The sequence below is a fragment of the Pagrus major genome, chromosome 1 (assembly GCF_040436345.1).
Source record: "Pagrus major chromosome 1, Pma_NU_1.0".
Classification (NCBI taxonomy): domain Eukaryota; kingdom Metazoa; phylum Chordata; class Actinopteri; order Spariformes; family Sparidae; genus Pagrus; species Pagrus major.
The window spans coordinates 5,368,861-5,380,082 of NC_133215.1; the positions used below are offsets into that span (position 1 = coordinate 5,368,861).

The 11,222-nt window shown below is 39.8% G+C and overlaps 1 protein-coding gene across 1 annotated transcript; it reads left to right on the forward strand.

Moving 5' to 3' along the window:
* The first annotated feature begins 584 nt into the window (after window positions 1–584).
* On the forward strand, window positions 585–9,160 carry LOC141004040 (B-cell receptor CD22-like). Its single transcript, XM_073475540.1, has 9 exons — window positions 585–636; window positions 2,384–2,728; window positions 2,927–3,157; window positions 4,946–5,215; window positions 5,706–5,963; window positions 6,437–6,688; window positions 7,625–7,704; window positions 8,633–8,799; window positions 8,950–9,160. Exons 1-9 carry the CDS (start codon window positions 585–587, stop codon window positions 9,017–9,019), a joined length of 1,725 nt encoding a protein of 574 aa, XP_073331641.1. The 3' UTR covers window positions 9,020–9,160.
* Window positions 9,161–11,222: the final 2,062 nt, after the last annotated feature.

Consider the following 11,222-nt stretch of genomic DNA (forward strand, 5'->3'; position numbering starts at 1 on the left):
AAAACACTTTGACAGATGTTACATTTTCCAATTATTTCTGCTGCTGAGTCAAATCAACAGCCAGCTTCCACAACAAGTGAAGGACCTGTTGGACGGCTCTGTAGCTGGAAACATTAGTGTGCAAAACCTTTAAATTTCAGCTTTAAACTCATTATTTTTCTGTTAATTTTTGAGATTATTATTTGTTCACCAGATATCAAAATATTTACATTCAAATCTGTCCTTTAGCTTTGGCTTATTTCTCACATTCTCACATTTTGTGTCCATAAGAATGAAATGTGCAACAGTTTAATGGATCATTATGATTTGGGATGTTGGACATCTCTGCACAGTTTATCAATCTGAACCACCTGAATGAGCCAAAGTCAATAAAAACCATTGTGTGTCCTCACCAGATCCTACCAGTCTTCTTGAACTGTGTGTGTTACATGTTCATGGGTTGTTAACACTAACAGATGTGTGAGTTTCTCACAGCTCAGTGTTCTGCTTTTCTCTGCACACAGCAGCAACCTGACTGCAGAGTGAACAGAGAAGAAACAAACCAAGAAACATCAATAACATGTCATTCTCCATCCTCTCTTATAATGAATCCTCTGCTCTTCATCCTCTTCAGTCAAACTGCCTCGTGGTTCACAGGTACAATGCATTCCTGTTCCTTCACTACACCTGCAGACTGTGTGACATCCTGCCTCAGAGCACATAGAGATGAACTGTAGAGGGCAGGTGTAAATATTTACAATCACAATCAAAAATGTGACTTAATGCATCCGATACTGCATTTATTATTGAATTTATACTTTGTAAGACAACACAGCTTTAGTACGATGTGGGTGTTGACTGGCATTTGGCACGTCAAGTATGTTAATAAGCTAAAGAGGAAGTACATCTAGTGGTTTAAGAGCCTGATATCTGACTTCTGCTCACTGACAACTGAGGAACGGCTTCTTTCAAGACGACGTCCGTCTTCATTGTAAGTAGAATTGTTTGTTGATGTGACTGATACTGTAAACCTCCTGTGTGCATCATTATTTTATCTGCTGACATGTTTTATTGTCTCTGAAACCTCACAGAGAGATCAGAGGCGCAGATATGAGTTTGACTGCAGCAGCGAGTGGATTTGTGGTCTTCCTTCTCTCTGTGTCAGGTACAGTTACATTTACTGCATTTAAAGTGGGAATCTTGTCTTTTGCATGAAGTAGCTGTGTGCTCAGCACTTTTACACGCTGTAAACTGAGAATATTTTGGGTTTTCAGAACTTTTCCCTTCTCATCCTGTTTAATCTGTTCTGAAGTCGACCCTGGCTGCAGAAGCACCAGCTCATGTGGAGGACGATTAGTTTGTATCTGCAGCTACTTTTATCACAGTGAAGTTTTTTGGAGGGATATTGTTCTCACAGTAAAACCCCAAAAACTGACTGTACTTCTTGTATATGATCGTACATCTGAACCACTCCCTACTAGTTTGTGCTGTCTGACCTCAGTGTGATGTGTCCATGCTATATGCACACAGCTTATCTTTACATCATCGCTGCTTGAAGCAGTTTCACACACTTCAGTGTTCTGCTTTTATTTTTAGTTTTCACACTTAACTCTGCAGCATCGTGACCACAGAGTGAACAGAGAGAACTGACCAAGAACAGCACAGACTCTGATAAATAATATTTCTCCTCTTATCCTGGTCAGTAAACTGCATTAAAGGTCACAGGTTCAATACCTTCCTGTTCACTTCACTGCACCTTCAGACTGGGTGCACGTTGAGTTTAACTGTAGAAAGCATGTTCACATCTTCCACTCCTCCTTTGTTTGTGTTCATCCTGGTGTCCTTCAGAAATAACATACAAAAGTCATGAAGTGTTATTTATTTAAAGCATTAGTTAGAAAGTGCCTATTAAAGGGAAGTTAACATGTGGGTGGCGGCGCCGTTTAGCTCAGTTGGTGGAGCTGGCGTCCCATGTACAGAGGCTCTGTCCTCGCCACAGTGGCCCCGGGTTCGAGTCCCGGCCTGGGGCTCCCTGCTGCGTGTCGCTTCCCCTCTCTCTCATCCTGTTTCCTGTCATGTCTTCAGCTGCTCTATCAATAAAGCCGTATGAAGTCCAAAAAAAACAAAAATATGTGGGTGGGGTAACATGAGTATTTCATACAACTTTTCTTCAGCATCTCAGAAAAGTGTGTAAAACATGTTTTTATTAATTTTCTGTGTGGAGGACTTTTTGTTGACACATGATTAAGAACTTTGGATGACAGTAGAAGAAGGATTTTGAAGCATGTCCATGTTACCTTTCCCCCACATCATATTGGTAGTATGATCACCTTTGTCTTATTAACTGATTGTTAACTGAAGTTATTCAGTTTCACTGTGTTTTCTGATGTGCTCTGTGTTACAGTGATACAGGGTCAGTATGACTGGGGAGTGACTTACAGCTCTACTGAGATCTGTGCCTTAAAAGGATCAACAGTGGACATGAGCTGCACCTACAGATACCCATCCACAGTAAAGAGAGTTGAGAATAAATTCTGGTTCACAAAAGAGAGTAATGGTGTTTATGTGGATCTGAGAACAGACCCAGAGTATTCAGGTCGTGTGCAGTATAACTGTGGTAACAACGACTGCACTCTGAGAATCACAGACCTGAGAGAGAGCGACTCAAGTGAGTACAAGTTCAGGTTCATAACAACTCAACCAGAATGGAAATATACTGGTTCACCTGGAGTCACTTTGAGGGTCACAGGTAACATTTTCATCTGAATATTTCAATTTAGTGACAAGTGTTCAACATCTTGTCTGTGTGTGATTATACAGTGTGTGTGTGTGTGTGTGTGTGTGTGTGTGTGTGTGTGTGTGTCTGTGTCTGTGTGTGTCTGTGTGTGTGTGTGTGTTGACAGTTCAGTCTAAAATGAAGCCTCCTTTTCCTTATTCACAAATTCAGATCTCCAGGTGCAGGTGAGCACATCGGTGACGTACACATATTCTTACCAAGCAGAGCTGAAGTGTCACAGCAGTTGTCTTCTACCTGGTCGTCTTCGCTACGTCTGGTACAAGAATGGACAGATCATTCAGGGACAAACATCTGATTCTTATTATTCAGACTCCTTCACTCCTACAATCAGCTTTTCCTGTGCTGTAGAAGGACATGAGAACTCCCGCTCTCCTCCACTGTGTGAGTGTTTCACAGTCTTCCACTCGCTTAACGCCATCTGGTGGAGCATTTTAGCTAGTGCGCTGTACCACGACTGCATGTGTCTTTTACATGCAGACAATACCTGGCTTGTATTTTGTGGCTCATCGCACAACCTATGTGGTAACTCTGATGGGGTGTGAGATGTTTCAGAGATCCTTTATTATATTTCTCTGAGAAGAGGCTTTACTCGTGGAGGCAAAACTGAAGCAAAGTGACAATTTTGCCAAAGATCCTTTATTGATTTTCGTGGGAAGATGGTTTACTCGTTTGAGAAATCAAACTTTGTGGCAAACTGTATTTCTATCTTTTGTTGTTTATTGTTGAATCAATGACGGGTGGTGTCTGTTGTCTGTTGACAGTAAAATAGCCCTATCTCTTAGAAGAAGAATTTGATCATGTAAATGACAGTTGTCAGGGCTTAAATCAAAAGTCAAATCAGAACATGGATTTGGAGAATCACGACACCAGGACTGTACTGTATGTGGTTGTGTGTATAGTCAGCTTCATAATCCAATGGTCAAGCCTCACTCTGAGGTAACTTAAGGGACGACACTCAGTTCTTCAGCAGATTTACATAAAACTAAAGACTCTTTCCTTCGATGTTATGTATCTGATTGTGTTTTTTGATGTGGTCTGTGTTACAGTGGTGAAGAGTCTTTGGGATGTGACTTATACTTCTACTGAGATCTGTGCCTTCAAAGGATCAACAGTGAACATAAGCTGCACCTACAGATACCCATCCACCATAAAGAGAGTTGAGAATACATTCTGGTTTACAAAAGAGAGTAATGATGTTTATGTGGATCTGACAACAGACCCAGAGTATTCAGGTCGTGTTCAGTATATCTGTGGTAACAACGACTGCACTCTAAGAATCAGAGATCTGAGAGAGAGCGACTCAGCTGAGTACAAGTTCAGATTCATAACAACTCAACCAGAATGGAAATATACTGGTTCACCTGGAGTCACTTTGAGGGTCACAGGTAACATTTTCAATCCAAAGTCACTCATTTTGAAGTTTTTAATAGAAAACATTACTTTCTGCACGTGTATTTGTTTATGCGTATGTTGACAGCTGATCCTAAAATAACATTTCCGTTTGTCGATCACAGATCCACAGCTCCAGGTACACGTGAGGAGATCGAAAGTCAACCAGTATTCAACCTGGACGGAGCTGACGTGTCACAGCAACTGTCAGCTGTCTGAGCATCTGTCCTACGTCTGGTACAAGAATGAACAGATAGTTGGAGGACAGAAATATTTTCACCCACACCCAGTGAATCCTGAGGACAGATATCACTGTGCTGTATCAGGATATGAACATTTCTCATCTGGTTCAGTGTGTGAGTTTAGTTCCCTTTATACACAATACAATACGTGCTTGCTTTTATCCCGTGGCTCTCCAATTAAATTTTTTTGTAATCATTCATATTCACACAAGCAGGAATAAGAGATAGTCGTACCCTGAAATGAAATAATAAAACTGTTTGGAAACCAATTATAACATATTGTCACCATTCTGCTGCTATAACAGCATGACTGATATGCAGAAAACACCACGAGCAACAGTCTCCAGAAACTTTATGACCACAGCAGGTTTATTTATAGAAAAAAGAGATACAACATCTGAAACTGTAACAATAACAGTTACAAATTAGCTCTCTTCTTTTCTTTACAATCTTCCTCAAAGAGGGATTCACTTAGATAAAAATATTTTTATAATAACATTCTCATCTCAAAGTTAAAGTGTGTTCATATCTCCTGCAGATGCTCCACAGCTTCCCTCTGTGTCAGTGAGTCCCTCTGCTGAGATCGTGGAGGGCAGTTCAGTGACTCTGACCTGTAGCAGTGATGCTAACCCAGCAGCTAACTACACCTGGTACAAGAAGAATGGAGATCCAGACCTTCAACCTCTCAGTAAAGAACCACAGCTTGTCTTCAGCTCCATCCAGTCCTCTGACTCTGGAGAGTATTACTGCACAGCTGAGAACGAGCTGGGGACGAGGACGTCTGAATACATCTCTATTGATGTGACATGTGAGTGAAACACAGGACAGGAGATTAAATGTCACGTTCATTGTTTTTTATGTTGTCAGGCCTGTAATACAAACTGGGCTGTGGGGTTTGTTTTCTGTTTTTGTCCAACTCTTTAATTTCTTGGATTCTTCTTGTTGACTTTTTGTTGCTTGCTTTTTTGAATTTTGGACTTTGGTTAACAGCATTAAAGCTCGCTTTGTGTTCCTTTACCTGCCTGTCTCTGTGAGCGTCTTGTGTTTGGGCCATTTTTGCATAATTGTGACATTTTTGTGAATCCCAAACTTTGTGGAAGTGTAACATTTCACTTCTGGATTTTCTTTTTAACTCGGCAACAACAAGACTTCACCTCCTGTTTCAGTGTCAGTCACCTGCTGTAGTTCACTGAGCAACTGCAGCAGATTTATACTTCTTTCTTCCTCCTGACCTGCCTACGAAATAAAGTATTTAAAATGCTCTTTCAAGTGATAATAATCTGTATTCATCTCTACAGATGCTCCAAGACTTCCCTCTGTGTCAGTGAGTCCCTCTGCTGAGATAGTGGAGGGCAGTTCAGTGACTCTGACCTGTAGCAGTGATGCTAACCCAGCAGCTAACTACACCTGGTACAAGGAGAACTACAAGCTGCTTCAAAGTCCAGAAGGAAGTTATTATTTCACCTCCATCAGCTCTGAGGACGGAGGGAACTACTCATGCAAAGCTCAGAACCAGTATGGACAGAACTCTTCATCTTTGTTTATAGATGTTCAGTGTAAGTCACACAGATCATGCATGCTACTATTAAAGCTAATATCAATGGTATACACCGATCAGGCATAACATTATGAAATAATCAGTGTTATTCACTTCACCTGTCAGTGGTCATAATGTTATGCCTGATCGGTGTATGTCTCCAGAGTTGCTCCACAAATGTTCTTGTGTCTGTTGTTGGATATAAAGTGTCTCTGCTTTGCACATCAGGGTCACTCGATCTGTTCTTGGAAACATTTCATCAAACAAACTCTTTTCATTACAATAATTTACTCTATTACAATAATAACATATAATAAGCAGTCTCTTACTACTTAGTAAACTAACATCCTTTCATGCCCTTGCTACCAAGTTTTAAATTTGCCCAGATATTGACTGAATGCTCCTCCTTCTTTGAGGCCCCGTCCTGAAGTTCATGGCCTAGTTTTCCTCTGTGTGAAAGTAACCCAACAAATCTGTACATCTCTCCTCCAGATGCTCCAAGACTTCCCTCTGTGTCAGTGAGTCCCTCTGCTGAGATAGTGGAGGGCAGTTCAGTGACTCTGACCTGTAGCAGTGATGCTAACCCAGCAGCTAACTACACCTGGTACAAGGAGAATGAAGACTCACCAAAAGCATCAGGACAGATCTTCACCATCACTGACATCAGAGCTGAACACAGTGGGAATTATTACTGTGAAGCCCAGAACAGAAGAGGACGTCACAACGCCACCTTACAGCTAATAGGTTTGTTTCAGATGTATTTTTTCACTTACACATGGTGATTTATCGTATAGATGTATGTATGTCCTCAGATATTCATGACAACTGTTCATCCCATTTAGCTGCATGTATAAATATTGGAGTCCAAGCAGTCGACCGTTCTGAACAGACATTTTTTTTATTGAGACTACACTGATCATTTCTAAAAACAAAAAGATTGCAGTCTTTAATCTCAGAATATGGTGACATCACTACAAAGGAGTCAGATCGGGCACGAAACACGAGCAGTCACATGATCAGACACAATTTAAACAAACCCAGACTCAGTCAGACTCACTTGGAAGAGAAAGCAGAATCCATCGGTACAATAATGACTCATACTGTCCTTTATAAACATCCGTCTATCTTTAGACTGACTTCTTTGTTTCACTGTGACCTACTGTTCTTGCTGTGATTGAGCACTTCTACAGTTTTACCTGCGCTATTAATGATTTTTACTGACTAATTTTGCCCTGTTAGGACTTTGTTGTTGTCGTTGTCGTGTTTTCATTGTGCTCTCAGATCTCTGCAATTAACTTGATAGTGCAATGTTACAAAACTGATTAAAGGAGACCCCCTAACCCTAACCACAAGGTTTTCATATTATAACAGTTTTACCACTACTGTGGAAATCAGCAGTCGTTGGAACAACACCTGCTGTTATCCTGGCTGTCATAGGGCTCGCTCTCTTCCTCCTGATAAGGTGAGTAGATAAGAATAATATAGCTATGAACATAAATATCTGAAAACCAGGCTATTTAGCATTAAGTTTGCAAACTAAGTTGTTAATTTGTTTGTAATTAATTTATTCTTTTGACCAGAAAAAACAGGGCTGCAAAGCAATCACCTCAGCCTGACCCAGACAACAGGACACAGGTGAGGGTTAAACAGTTCACTGTAAATTCCCGCTCTGGTTTTTAGTTACTATCATGAAGTGCAACTTAAACACTGTGACTGAGAAGCACTCAGTGTCTCAGACTTTTCAAATCACGACTGAAGCTGTGAGGGGCAAGTGAGAAATAGTTTTTTTCTGGTGCTCCATTTTCTAAGTCCTAAAAAAATGTTTTTTCACACATGAAAAAACAAATGTTTTGTCATGTGTCAAGCCGAGTAAAAAAGCTTTTCCACCTTTATGTTGCCAGTGTCCCCCATGTCTCCACAATGTTTGTATGCAGCCTCTTGTGGTCAAAATGAGTATTACAGAAAAGAGGCACTTTGACAAATTAGCCTTACTTTCCTTTTGAAAAGTATTTTTTTTCACTTCCCTGAGGGGCAAGTGAGAAATAGTTTTTTCATTTGTGTAACAGAGAAAAAAATAAATTTTCACTGTGTTACACACATGAAACTTGAACACATGAACACATGAACTTAGAAAAAAACTTGTCTGTGGTCAAAATGAGTATTACAGAAAGAAACACTTCAAAAAATGAGCCCTAGTTTCCTCTTGAAAAATATTTTTTTCATTGAGTTTCACACACAAAGAAAAAATCAAAAACTCCTGTAGGGGTCAAGTGACAAAGACGAATGAGATTCACCCACAGATGTTTGTCAAGTCATTTCAATATCATACGGAGAAATGCAGATGAACTGGTTCTCATCTTCAATAAAAGGCGACCAAAGATTGTCCTGCTCAGTCTAACCAGGACAACATACACTCGAGATTTGAATGATGTGTGTTATGGACTAACACTGGTAAAAAGTATTGTTGTTTTGTCTTCTGGAGCTGGATGACCAATAAGCTTTATGCCCGTACCAGCCACTAACAGGCACCAACATACACTGAATGCCAATAAGCCACTTTGTCTGCCACAAGGACAAGTTAAGGACAGAGGATGAATGAAGATGACTTTCTACCAAAGTTCAACAATGCCGCAGTTATGAAATGTAAAAGCAATTTTGTGTTTGCTGTGTCGACCCAATCATTCGTAGGAGCAGGATGACCTTCACTATGCCAGTGTTCGCTTCTCTAAGAGCCAGACAGATCCTGTGTACTCCAACATCAGACCAGCCGGACACCACAGACACAAGGAGGGAGAAGAAGAAGAAGAAGTTGAGTACACCGCTGTCAAATTTACCAGCGCAAGTGCTGCACCGAGGTAAGCAGCTCTTCTCAAAAGGAACATTATCCTCAGTAAAACCTCAAATTGACATGGATTTGTTCATTTTTACTGTCACCATTAAGACTTTGAATCAGTTAATTTTATCTCAAGATCCTTTGATTTGTTTTTGTTTTTTTGTCATCTTAGAAGCAGAGGTCCAGAAACTGGGGAGGATTCATCTGCTCTGTACAGTACAGTCAACACACAAAACCGTTGAATGCAACAGGAATCTCTCGACTGCATTTTTCATTTTTCATTCCCACCCGTGCCAGCAGCATCAGTCTCAGGATGGCAAAGCTAGTCGTTTGGTTGGACCACCACTTTCCAGACTTTCCAGACTGAAACAGCTCAACGTCTACTCGATGGATTTCTATGAATATTTCGTAGTGACATTCATGGTCAGGGAGGAGACTGTAGATCCCCTGACTTTAGCTCTACTGCCAAAGCAAGGTGACTTTTTTGGTGTTTTTTTGCAACATGTATTAACAACTATTGGATGGATTTTCACAACATTTGGTACACATAAACATCAGTCCGTTAAAATAACTAACACCTGAACTTTGGTTTCAAACTTGGACCAGAACTGCAGTCTCCTTCCTTCTGTGGACTTAGTTGCCCTTTAAACAACTTCACCTGGATTCAGGATTTTAACCCTTTAAATACCAGTTTGTTTACATGATGCCACTGTTTTTATAAATTTTAAAAAAACACAAAATGAGTGATTTTCTACATACTTAATATATAATATATATTTTTTTGTACTAAATGTGGTCTGAGTAATTTTTTAAAAAAAATTTTTTTATCAGTTACATGAGGGTTAAACAACATCCAGTCACAAAACAAAAGTTTGGATTTACTTTGAATCTAATCAAGTCCAAGAAAAGAGGAGGATCACACAAAATGTTCATAGAAGCAAGCACAGGAGTGATTTACTGAAGCCCTGAGGGGTGTGTTTCACGTGTGAAACAGAGTGGACTTTTTCTTTCTCTGTGTGTGAAACCAAGAGCAAAAAGTGTTTCTTTCTGTGATACTCATTTTGACCACAAGAGGCAGAAGTGCACCACTACTCATGCCCTAAATAAGATGAAAATCATCCATGGTACTCCAGGAGAGTTTTCATTTAAAAAAAATAAAATAAATGTTTTCACTGGGTTTCACACACAGATAAAAAAAATGTTTGTGAAATTTTTTTTGGTACTTGTCTTGACAAGTGAAATAAAAAAAACTTCCCTCATGAAAAGAATATTTTTCACTCGGCTCAACAATTGAAAAAGAAATGTTACCGAGTGAAAACATTTTTTTTTCACTCTGTTTCACACATGAAAAAAACAAATTTTGAACTTCTCACTTTGTGTTTGCATATAACTAACCATCTTCTATAACCTGGCATCACATCACATGCACACAAACTCCTTCAGCCTGGAGCACATCACACCCACATGCGATATCAGTGAGCACATGATGTGCATTGTTTCTTTGTTCTTCCAAACACACACACACACACACACACACACACACACACACACACACACACACACACACACACACCTGTATATGGTACATGTTAGTTAGATTGTGTGTTTTCATCTTTGTGTTAAATAAAAGACTTTTGAACCTTCGTGCTGTCTATTTAATATTATACAAGAGTGAATGACGGCTCCAAAATCCTTCAACCATTACAGCTGTTGTGGTAATTTTGGTTGTTATTATTTAATTATTAATTAGAGTTACAAACACTTTAGTACCTTTCTCTGAGACTGATTTGGTGAATTGGCTTTTGGTGCCCCAAGGTGATCTAATGTAAATTGGGTCTTATTATTGATCACAATGAATAATTATCCCTTATAATCATTAATCACCATTGGTAGTCAAATTTAACCCAAAACTCCCTATTAATGTTGCGTGAAGCATATGGTGCCCCGTGTGAGGAACAGTGTATTTCTTACTGTAAGTGTCGGCACTATTCGGTATCTAACAGGGCATTTAGTCAATTCTCTCAACAGTGAAGTGAAGTGGAAAACGGAAACATCACTTCTGTACATGATGAGACATCGCAACTGCCTTGACACCATAACTTAAAAGATGTACCACATTAATAAGGGCTGCAGAAAGTCATATGATGATGGGTTATAACTCTCACTAAACTTTGAACAGAGCTTAACTATTTGTATGTTTCACAGCGGAGAGCAGGAGTGCGTTTGTAGTCACTTTCTCCTCACTCACTCAGTATAACTGTATTAGCAATCTGTCTGCAGTCTGCCGACACTGTGTTAATCCTGGACAACTGGAGCTTCTCTGGCCTGTTCTCAGTGGAAACAAATGCAATACAGAACAGACGGGATGGAGAACAATGACAGGTATGAAAATGAACACAAATAATTATAATTAGCTGTGATGGTAATGTGGTGTAAATAACTAGA

Excerpts from the sequence above, each read along its gene's own strand:
- LOC141004040 (XM_073475540.1), top strand. The coding sequence starts at position 585 with ATGAATCCTCTGCTCTTCATCCTCTTCAGTCAAACTGCCTCGTGGTTC. Across the intron at positions 5,216-5,705 it reads CATCTCTATTGATGTGACAT|ATGCTCCAAGACTTCCCTCT; the intron begins GTGAGTGAAACA and ends TCATCTCTACAG. Across the intron at positions 6,689-7,624 it reads CGCCACCTTACAGCTAATAG|TTACTATCATGAAGTGCAAC; the intron begins GTTTGTTTCAGA and ends TCTGGTTTTTAG.